General features: G+C 40.1%; 1 protein-coding gene across 1 annotated transcript; it reads left to right on the top strand.

Annotated features, from left to right (window-relative positions):
- The first annotated feature begins 6998 nt into the window (after positions 1 to 6998).
- Positions 6999 to 10025, top strand: LOC104453754 (receptor protein kinase-like protein ZAR1). The gene is made up of 2 exons (XM_010068382.3): positions 6999 to 8811; positions 8947 to 10025. The coding sequence occupies exons 1-2, from the start codon at positions 7338 to 7340 to the stop codon at positions 9615 to 9617; spliced, it is 2145 nt and encodes a 714-aa protein (XP_010066684.2). The 5' UTR covers positions 6999 to 7337; the 3' UTR covers positions 9618 to 10025.
- The last annotated feature ends 2137 nt before the right edge of the window (positions 10026 to 12162 follow it).

Genomic DNA, 12162 nt, shown 5'->3' with positions numbered 1-12162 from the left:
CGAAGTTCATGAATCATTCTTGTAGTTATCCCATTGAAATCAAATGAATTCCTTTTGTCTAGCCAGTTCTTCTCCGTAAAAAACCAATTTAGTTGATTTTCAAATAATTGTACACTTAAAAAAAAAAACAAACAAATTGTTGGTTCCTTCCTAACTAAGGGTGCATTCAATTGGACTTTTGAAAAAAGCCTTTTGAAAAATACAAAGGACCTTAAGTTAAAGGGGTTTTCAAAAATATAAATTGTGTTTATTAAATTGTAATCTGAAAATCAATTGTGAAGTACTTTTAAACATAATAATATTTGGATAAATTATATTTACAAATAACTTTTATGATTAAAAAAAAAAAAAAAAGTTGGCCGGCGAGAGGGCAAGCAACCACCGATGATTGAAATATGCCACCGTTGGCTGACATATGAGGTTGTAAGACCTCAGGTAACCCCCATAGATAACAGGCAAAAGCCGCCTAGGGTCGGGCGACCCGGAGACTATTGCCAAGGGTTGCCTGGGGTCAAGTGACCCTCGGCGAGGGTCGCATGACCCACCTGACCTTAGCAAGGGCCGCCTAGTCGCACGATCCAGATCTAAGTCGTGTGACCTCCATGAAGGGCAGCCTTAGGAGGCCCTTGTCGGTGTCGCATGACCAAGTGGATCTTGCCTGGTTTCCTCAAGCAGCCCTTCACGAGGTCACGTGACCTAGATCTGCGGTCATCACGACTCACTAGGAGTCACCGCAACTTGCAATCGCGGGGTAGCCACAATCAAGCTGGCCTCTCTCTAGCTTGTTGCCACACGCAATCACATCGACCAATTCAACGGAGAAAAAGATGAATAGTGATATTACGAGGGCAAAGACAAAAAAAAAAAAAAAATCAATGAAGATAGTTTTAGAATAAAATTTAAATTAAACTTTAGATGAGCACGTTGAAAATGCCGAAAGCACAAAGTAACTTAAGACCTACCTTAGGTTGAAGCCTTTCTAAAAGCCAGCCCTTGCGAATGGGGTTTTAAATTTTTTTGCCAAACACCTTTCATTTAGCCCAAGGGGCTTTGTGCACCTTAAGCCCGTACGGAATACAAGTTATTTGTTATTTTTGTTCCCGTCTCTTTCTCATAAATTAAGTAAAAAATATTTTGAATCTTGAGAATTGTGAAAAAGTCATTGTTCGATTTTATATGTCAACTAGTGTTTAAACTAGCAGTGTCGTCGAATAGTAAAAGATAGCAGCATAAATTAAAGGCGAGAATGTTGCTGTCATTACCAAATGATGAATGAGAAGAGACTTTACAGCTGTAAAAACAGTGAGTCAGATTTGGCTGGATCGATGGTGCTCTTCCCTCGATGAGGGGTAACATGTGATTTGTCAAAGGCAGATTTGTAGTTTTTCTTATTTCTTTAAGTCAAATAACTCTTTTACCTTCAAATAAGATAAAACTGAAGAAAAATAAGAGAAAACTGTAATGATAAAAAAAATTAGGACAGATAATAATATCATAGTTAGCTTCATAACAAAAAGTTTTTCACATTTATCCTAGAGGTTCATATTACCATTGAAATGCGTATATTTAATACTTTACCTTTCATATACCCTTTGTTCGTTAGCCAGTTGAAAGGACTACAGCAATCGGAATGGCAAAGTTATGCACTCTTGTAATTTTTGGCACAATACAACATGGTATATGGAAAATGAAGATACTATGAAACAAGACTGACTAAAGAAATGCATAGAGAGAATCAATTTAATCTATTTTTCAATTAGAGATAAATAATTTACATGACATAGATGGATGGGACCACTATGGTGACTATGGTGAGAAATGTCAAATTCGTCGAGGGCAGCGGTAGTCTCTTATTAAAAATTAAAAAATATATATAAATAGTTTTAAAAATTAAAAAAATTTGATTAAAAATCTAAGTGAAAAAAAAACAACGATAACATATTTTTGAGATCATAACCTTTATTCTCTTCTTTTTTTTAATCTTTTTTCCCTGTAACTGTTAATGCATTTGAGGGAAAGAAGAGTGATTTGACTAAAAAAAAATCAGGAAGAAATGCAGTTGCGCCCTTGAAAAATCACATAAAAAATGAGAATTTTGTACACCGCCCTAAAATTTCATGAGGGGTTTTTGTGTAATTTCTCCCCACAAAAAAACGAGAGCACCCGTCATCGTCACCCTACGGTCTAACTCGACTCCTTTGTCTAGGCGGATGTAGCCGAGCTAGGACTTCACGGGCACTGCAATTTTACAGGCATTCGTCTCAAGGTGTGTCTGCAAGGATCCATTGATGTTCATCGGCCCAAAAACACAAGCTAGGTCTTCACAAGCTCTGCAATTATGCAGCCTTTCGAGTTTTTGTGCTTTATATTATTTTTCTTTAAATTAAAAAAGGAAATTGCAAAGAATTACAACTAGAAGACCCGTCCCTCTCCATGGACCATAGAATTGTCAATTCATCTAATAATTCACAAGGCCTGCCTTGGATCTTCGATGTCTGGTTACGCGAGTTTGCGCCTGTCCGTTAATGTGGCGAGCTATCAGACTGCGTTTCTTATTTAACGTGTCAGTGTCGGCACGTCCTACCCTCTTTAATTATGACAAAATCGTTTTCAAGCCCTCTAGTTGCTTTATGTTTGAGAGATGCCAAAATATGTACTAGATCTCAGAAGAAGCAATTTTACATCGTACTTAGGACGGGACAAGGCCCTATTTGGTCACACGAATCTTATGAAAACTGCTGGAATCAGTGAACATTCTTGGGCCTTTACTATGCTTCAGTGGCCTTGGACGCGAAATTTTTGTTATGCCTAGACTCAAGGGTTGACGCTGATAATGTTCGGATCGGAGGTCTGATAAAAAGAACTAGTTCATTCATAAGAGATACTAGAATTCCGAAAACCCAATTTCAGTTTAGGGACAAAATCGTCTGTTTTCTTTTTATAAATGCTGTATAGAAGTACAATTATTTTTTCCTTTTTGGAATTGTCAACAAGAAAAAGGAAGAAGGGGATGGGATTTTCACGAATATATGCAATTCGAAAGAATATATGCTATATAATTAGGAAAAAAAAACGCAATGAGATCTATTCCTCCCCCCTTCTCTTTCTCTCCACTCCCAAACGAGGAGCTAAATGTGGAGCTTTCGGACATGAGCAATGAAGTATCGGGAATGCGCAAGGAGAGATGCCATCGATCCATGCAAGTGATGTTGGGAGTGTCGTGTTTGGAATCTAGGTATTGCCATAATGGACCGAAATCAATTTGTCGTGATACTCGACTCCGATGAACCACACATATCCATGCAGTGATGTTGGGAGTGTGTCGTGTTTGGAATCTAGGTATTGCCATAATGGACCGAAATCAATTTGTCGTGATACTATGATATGCATGTATGACCTGACGAACCACACATATCCAAGCTAAAATGGATCATGATATGATTCATCGTGATGGTGCAATCCGCTACACTACTAAATAGAACGTTATAATGAGGAAAGGCTACTAGTGTTAATATGATTATCCCATTTACTAGGGGATGTATAAGCTTGTTTTTAGTCTGGAAAGTCTAAAATCCGTGACAACAAAGTGGCTACATTCGATCTAGTTATGCATATACCAACTTTAGTTGAGTGCTCGTTATTTATCAGTTTAATGCGACGCTACAAGTTCACGCGAGCCATCAAAATTGCACTGCCATGCTCTATAATCTATTCCACCTTTTGTTTTATAATACGAGATATTCAAAACTTTCCAATCGCGGTAATCTCCACGAAGACACGCGAGCCGCCTCCATCTACATGCATCGAACGAGGCTTCGTGCACAAGACGGCGGGCACAATCCCTGAAGCTACACCGGCACGACAAATGACCCGACCCATCACGCCGGTCCAAATCAAAACACCATCACCATCCAACCAACCTTTTTTTTTGGAATCAAATCCACCCCCACTTTCGCTCAGAAACCAAACTTTATCTTCGCACCATGTGCATCCCCCCCCTCTAAAAAATGCGCACGGCTCCATCGGTAGAAACGACCCCCCATCCCCTCGTTTCCTTTCCTGCTAATAGAAAACAGCATACGTTGCTTAAAATAAAATAAAATAAAAAGAAGAGCCAGTCCGACAAGTTGCCTTTACCCCCTCCAAGAAGGTCAATACAAATTTGCCGAGCGCCCCCGCTAGAATCCAATAATACCAAAACAAAGGACAAAAAAAAAATTGGCGGGCTTTCTAGAAATCCGGTCGCCCCCGTCGTCAGACGGAGCAGGGAGAGAGCTTTCCAAGCATCGAGACCATCGCCCAGGCCAGGCTCCAAGCATTGTGATCGACGCCGCCCCCGTACTTCTCCGATATTGCGATTTCCCACCCCCGAAGATCCATCTTATTTCTAATTTGTCCCCCCACACGCGGACCGACCGATCCGGCACTTGGCGCGGCCCCCGGCCCGCTCGCCCGACAAACGGCTAATTCCGAGGTGGGGCTTCGCGTGTCGTTTTAGGGGCCAAAATCTCGGGGCGCGATATCTCGCGGTCGGTGTCGCGGCGGGGGCGAGCGGTTAGGGGGCCTTTAGTCGTTCCACGTGGTGAGCATTGATGAAAGGAGGACGTACCCGAATGCGGGACCCACCTTGGACCACCGGAGCTAGTATTAAGTATTTTTAACTTTTGTTAACAGCTTGATAGATTCTATCCCCATCATAGGGTACAATTGGGTTATTAAATTTTAGCCAAAAAAAAAAAATTTGGGTTATTAAACTTTAGTGTTGATTTTTGTTTTATTTTATTGGAAATAACCTCTTTTTTTTAACATCAACAAAAGTCCTAAACTAATATACCTATGCTACATTTATCCAATGCCATATCTACCATAAATTAATTTTTATATTACAAAAATTCTCAAATAAATATGCTCGTGCCACATTAGTGCCATATTTATCCTAATGCATTATAGTAAATGTGACAGGCCCATATCTATTTGGAAGATTTGTGACACAAAAATTAATTTGAGGATGAATATAGCACAAGGGTACTGATTTAGATTTTTTTTTCATTTAAATGTGACACGGTTGAACCATTTTCAGTAATTATGTGTATACTAATTCAAGATATTTTATAACATGAAAATTATTATGGAGTAAATGTGGTATCAGCATTTTTATTAGGAAGTTTTTAGCGATTTTTTATTTTTTATTTTTCGAGGAACACCAATTTTTTGTGGTGATGATTGGTTGCGCTGAAAGCGATCGGACTAATGATGGTGTCTCCTCCAACGGTTCAAGGACCAAGAGGGGTTCATCATGACTGTCCAGTCCCCATTGACTTGTACAACTCACCCTGTGATCATAAAGGAAGGCTTCGCCATGGACCAAAGGCTGGCTCTCTTTTGTTTGCTGCATTAAAGGCAAAAGGAGACTTCCCCGTATGACCACATTTCACTAGAATAGTTCATTTGCTAGTAGACTTTTTAACGCCTTCCTAGTCAATCACTTAACAAGCGTCTCTGGACGCCGATTGACCACAACATGCTATCGAGACATGTCGAGCGAAATTATTTATAGAAGATGCTAGTTTCTCATTTGCTATGTGCATTTGATGATGATTGCTATACATGTTCATGCTTCAAAATTGCTTCAATCATCTTCCAACAAATCTCCTTCTTTAGACCCAATTGGCCCTTTTGCTTATGTGGATCATCTTCTTTTCTTTTTCTTCTTCTTCTTTTTCGTTTTTCTGTACCCATTTTTGTTAACTTGGGGACCACAATCGTAAAATAAAATCAAGTTCCTTTATTGGTTAAATTTAAAGTTCAAAGCCCCTCAATAGTAAGGTCGCCTTCAAATTGTCACCAACAATATTGCACACTTTCTTGCATCCAACGTGAAAGTGTTTTATGTCATTGTTGTATCGTGATATGATATAATCAATCAAGTTACAGTGTTCACGTTATAAAGATCCTAAAATATTCCCTTCAAATTTTAAGATTCCCTCTCCGATTAGCTCATTGCTTCAATATAACTCTAAGACGATAGACCCAACAATGAAAGAAATTCTCATCAAGTTGGTGAGAATAATGTGGTTTTGTAGAATACAAAATTTATGCAAGCTTGGACATGAATGTTGAATAGAAAGCGTTGATTTGGCTATATTTTTTTATCAGTTAACTATAAACACAAATGTTACCCGCATTTATATTTTTAAAGTTTACATGAGGGTGATATTTGTAACTTGTGATCCACTAATAAAAGGTTGGATTAGGGAAAGTTTCTTTTAAACAAGAGACACCACAATAGAAATATTTTACTTAATTTTATATGAAATGGTCACAACTATAAAAGATGATTGATTTCAGTGTGCATAACTAACTTTTAAATCAAAAACTCGTAACCTACCATTTCAAAGTCAAATTTCCTTAGAAATTGGTCCAACACCAAATCATGAGGTTAACTCGGAAACTAGGCTCAACTTCAAATAATACAATTATTATTTTCAAAAAATGTAGTACGTAACTAATTTCGTGACGCATTGGTTAATATTACGGTCAAAACAAGCATAGATTACCCATCTCAGTTATATCTATATTTTTATAAACAAGATGAAGAACAATCTAGAAAAGCATAAAACTGAGATTTTTACTCTGGAACTTACCTGGTAGGCTGGTCCTAGTGTTGAAGCGGCTCGGAACCGGTTCAATAACCCCGGTTCGGTTCGGTTCGCTTCGCTTCTCTGGAGATTACCCATCCCCGGTTCGGTTCGGTTCGGTTCGGTTCGGTTCAATAAACCGGCCCCATTGCCCGGTCCCAGTGACTGCAGCCAGATGTATGATGGTCTTCTCCTTGGCATGAGATGTCACTTGTCCATTCAATATCTCGCGATAAATTTGCCTAGCTAGCTAGCTAGCTAGGAACTAATGGGGCATTTCTCCTACCAAACATGCATATGTACTCTCTCTCTCCTCTCTCCTCCCTGTCTCTCTCTCTCTCTTCCTTTTCCTTTTTCTATTTTGTCCAGTTATCAAACCACACTTCACTCTCCAACACCTCGTTTAGCTACACCTCTCTCTCCCTCCTTTTTCGCCTTTCCCTTCCACACTGCTCCTCCCCCTTGTCTCGCTCCTCCGCGCTCTCCTGCCTCCGTTTCCTCTGCTTTTCTCTTACATTAACATCTGCTGGGGCTGTCCACTTTCTGGTGTGGAGAGAAAAGGAGGTGGTGGTAAAGCTCTGTGAAGAACCCCCCCCTCAGGTTTCTTGCATTTTCCCTTGGCTCGCTCCAACGGTCAAGTCTCCTTTTCTTTCTCCCTGCTTTTTTTCTCCCTTGAATTGTATCAATCTCTGGTTCGAGATGGGTTCTTTGGTCTTGCTGGTCCTCCTGGTGTGTAGCTCCTGCGTGGTCGTGTGCTCTCTGAACCCCGAGGGCTCTGCTCTGCTTTTGTTCAAGCAGTCCGTTTACCGGGACCCGGAAGGGTCTCTCGGTAACTGGAACGCCTCCGACGAGAGCCCTTGTTCCTGGAATGGGGTCACTTGCAAAGAAGGGAAAGTCGTGTCCGTGAGCATTCCCAAGAAGAGGCTCTACGGGCTCCTTCCTTCCGCGCTCGGGTCGCTCCCTGACCTCCGCCACGTTAACTTGAGGAACAATAAGTTCTTTGGGAGCTTGCCCTTGGAGCTCTTTCGAGCTGGGGGCCTACAAAGTTTGGTGCTTTATGGGAATTCCTTATCTGGGTCTCTGCCGAATGAGATTGGCAAGCTCGGGTACCTACAGACTCTTGATTTGTCTCAGAATATGTTGAATGGCTCTATACCCACTTCCATTATTCAATGCAAGAGACTCAAGACCCTCCATCTCAGTCAAAACAATTTCACCGGCTCACTTCCGGACGGGTTTGGGGTCAATTTAGTTGCTCTTGAAAATCTTGATCTTTCGTTCAATAAGTTCAATGGATCAATTCCTAGTGATATGGGAAATTTGTCCAACTTGCAAGGAACTGTTGATTTGTCTCACAATCTGTTTGGTGGTCCTATCCCGGCTAGCCTCGGAAATCTTCCGGAGAAGGTTTATATTGATCTGACCTACAACAATTTAAGTGGTCCGATACCCCAGAATGGCGCTCTTATGAATCGAGGACCGACTGCATTTATTGGAAATCCTGGGCTTTGTGGCCCTCCATTGAAGAATCCCTGTTCTCCGGATACTACAGGTGCAACTGCTCCTACATTTCCCTATTTTCCGAGTAATTACCCACCTCAGTCAGATGACAGTGCAAGGGGCAGTGGAAAAGCTCGAGGGTTGAGCAAGAGCGCTATAATTGCAATAGTAGTTGGTGACGTGGTTGGAATTTGTGTTCTTGGGCTGCTATTTTCGTATTGTTATTCAAAGATGTGTGTACGCAGTCGCACCAAAGATGATAATGTCCATGGTTTTGAGAAGGGCCGGAAGCGAAGGAAAGAGTGCTTGTGCTTTAGGAAAGATGAATCCGAAACTTTGTCTGAAAATGTTGAGCAATATGATCTTGTGCCGTTGGATTCTCAGGTAGCTTTTGATCTGGATGAGCTGCTTAAAGCATCAGCTTTTGTTTTGGGGAAGAGTGGAATTGGGATTGTATACAAAGTTGTGCTCGAAGAAGGGCTGACCCTTGCTGTGAGAAGGTTGGGTGAGGGAGGGTCTCAAAGGTTCAAGGAATTTCAGACGGAGGTAGAAGCAATAGGGAAGTTAAGACATCCCAATATTGTAACTCTTAGGGCATACTATTGGTCTGTGGATGAAAAGCTGCTTATTTATGACTACATTTCTAATGGAAGTCTTGCCAATGCACTTCACGGTAAAATTCTGTCTTTTATTGTATCAAGATGCAAATTCCATCAAGTTGACCTTTTATTTCTTGAAAACTTCCTGATACTGACTCCTTCCTATTTTTCCTTAATGCTTTTTCTCTTCGTGATGTAATGATCATCAGGAAAAGCTGGATTGGTGTCTTTCACGCCCCTGCCATGGTCTCTGCGGTTGAGAATCATGAAAGGAATAGCGAAAGGCTTGGTCTATCTTCATGAATTTAGCCCCAAAAAGTATGTTCATGGAGACTTGAAGCCAAACAATATACTTCTCGACCAAACTATGGAACCCCACATATCCGATTTTGGGCTTGGGCGTCTTGCCAATATCGCAGGGGGCTCTCCTACCCTACAATCTAACAGGATGGCAAGCGAGAAGCCACAAGAAAGAATCCAAAAGAGTACGTCCTCAGAGTTTTCTACCATTATCTCATCAACAAACTTGGGATCGTACTACCAGGCTCCTGAAGCATTGAAAGTCATAAAACCGTCACAGAAGTGGGACGTCTATTCTTTCGGGGTCATCTTACTGGAGATGATCACAGGGAGGTATCCTATCGTTCAGGTGGGAAACGCAGAAATGAATGTGGTCCATTGGATCCAGTTATGCATTGAAGAGAAGAAACCACTTTCGGATGTCCTAGACCCGTACTTAGCAGAAGACGCCGATAAGGAGGAGGAGATAATAGCGGTTTTGAAGATTGCGATGGCATGTGTCCATAGCAGCCCCGAAAGAAGACCTGCAATGAGGCACATCTCTGATGCTCTTGAAAGATTGGCCATACCAACCGATTGATATAGTCTCGCCCGGATGAAAACCTTAAACCTGAATGATCAGTGAAGCCTGTTGTCTCAACCGGATGATGTCACGACGAGCTCCTGATTGACAACAGAACCGAGAACACCCCTTGCTTTGAAATGTGTGCTTAAAAAAATTTTAGCTGGTGTTCTACGCGAGGGGGCTTCAAATCAAGACCTGGACCACTGTAAAATTATTCGTTTTATTTACTGTCTTTGCATGAGGGAATGGGGGTTCTAGTGTAGGGTAGCTCAGCTAGGTCAGGGCATCATGCTGCGAGAGATTGCAATTGTTTCTGTATGGCTTGGTTGTTTCTGCAACACGTGATTTGTGAGAGCCTCCTTGTTTTCTCTTGTTTGTTTCTCCTTGTTGTCATGAATCTCTATGTTCATCCATTAGTCAGTATCTGTCTGGTCGCTGGTCATTTTTTTTTTCTGTATCCTCCTAACATGGTCCTCGGACTCACATTAGCTCCTATGGCATCTAGAGATGCTAGGGGGTGAAAGCTTATATTGGATTCCATGGATGATAGCATCTTGATGATCAATTCACATGTGAAGTGCTGATTGTTCCAAAGACTTTCGCAAGTTGGTGGCATATCAGATCATGAACTGAGACATCATCGTGTGAGCTGAACCCAACTTGGTAGTTAGGTTGAATTGTACGAGGATCCTGATTGACCAATCATGGGCCGAGAATGTAGGGATGTGGATTCCACAGTCCAAGTCGGTCACGGTCGCTCTGTGGGAAGGATTTCTTCCTTAGCTGTCTCTTTTGGACTAAGTCGGCAGAATTATTCTCATTTGACCCGAGAGCTGATTTGTGGCTATTCCTGGTCAAGATTTCTTAGCTTATTTTCTCTCGAGTCCTTTTCGTGCACTTTTCTTTGGGAAGAAAGGAGCTTTGGCGAGCAATTACAGGCGTGATTGGGTGTTCCCTCTTCCTTCTTTCTCCTTTCCGCACACAATAAATAAATAAATAGGAAGACATACTCATAAGTCATAACATCTAAAAGAGGACCTCGTCACGTCTTAAATTAATTTTTCACAAGAAGAAAAGGAACATAAAGGAAAAGAATTCTGATAAGCATCTAAAGATCCTGTGATCATACACTGCATAAAGCAATCGGTCACTTTGGATTGCTGCATCCAATTTTTTTTCCACATGGTTGGCAATGCGAGTCATCCTTTGATCTATTTCCAAACAGTGTTGCACTATGTCATAGTCCAACAGTCGTGATCCAAGAAAAATTTAACTAACTTATGGCACATTCAATCAAAAGAATCAACTATCGGTTTGAAATTGTACGTGTGAAAATGAAATAGTTGTGTACCATCTAATTATGGTACATTTGGTAATCATTCTATTTTAAAAAATAATTTATGTTCAAAAGTGATTTTTTTTTGTATTATGTTTCTTAGAACATTCAAAGATGTCTAGTAACTATATAAAAATTTTATTCCTGAAATAGAAATACATTTGATACAACTTTCAATTTTTTTTTTTTTTGAGACTTTGAATTTCTTTTACTTTTTATTAATTTTATTACAATTTTTCACTTTTCTTCTTCTTTTTCTTCTTCATTTAGCCAGTCGCCAACCTTGGTCATGACCGCCCAGACAAAGGTTTGCCACCTTGCTTGCCTCAAGGGAGTCTTGCCAGCCTCGGGCGAAGCCAATGTTGGCCATCGCTGAGGCCAATGACTAATCGAGGAAGAAAAAGAAGAAAAGGAAAATAAGAAAATAAAAGAAAAAGAAGGAAAGGCTTGATTCTAGAATTGATTCCAATAACAAATAAATAACTTTTTTTTTTTACTTCTTAATTATATTCTAAATTTATTATCAAGAACAAAACAAATTTGTTCCCAAGAAGAAAAATGTTATCAAATAGATTTTTATATTTTTTTTCCAAGAAACAAAAGAATAAAAATAGGCACCATTTGACACGTTGCCATATAGATAGAGATGATCGGGTCCATGATAGGCAAGGTCTAGACCTAGACCCTGTACTTGACCCTTTTATAACCGATTTCTCTTTTCTAGATTCTATACCCGAATCTATTTGTATTGAATCTTATACCCGACCCACCTTATCTTTCTGATCCGGTTCTAGGGTCAATCTTATTTCCACTTGAACCTGTTTTGCAATCTCCCAATATTTTATACGACTTCAAATTTTATATTAATTTGCAAGAAAATAAAGTAATTATCCTAATTTGTATTGAAACATTAAGCACTTGTAATAAATAAATACACAAAAATTGACTAAACGAAAAATTAAGAATCCACAACGCTAATTATAATAAATAAAATCATAAGACAAAGAATTAACAACAAACATTGATCTAATATTAATCTTATTCCCACAACTATTACATGAAGCTACTCATTTATGCAATCATAACTCTTCCTACATAAAAGAAATTAGGCAAGTTAATTCATGTGATACACAAGAATTTGGAGGCGACGAACACCGTCCGTCCGTCCATCGGTAGTGCGCAAGAGGGAGCCGGTGAGGGAGGAAAGCAAGTAAGGAAGAGGAA

The sequence above is a fragment of the Eucalyptus grandis genome, chromosome 6, assembly GCF_016545825.1.
Source record: "Eucalyptus grandis isolate ANBG69807.140 chromosome 6, ASM1654582v1, whole genome shotgun sequence".
NCBI classification, from domain to species: Eukaryota; Viridiplantae; Streptophyta; class Magnoliopsida; order Myrtales; family Myrtaceae; genus Eucalyptus; species Eucalyptus grandis.
This window is presented reverse-complemented; position numbering and strand designations above follow the sequence as displayed.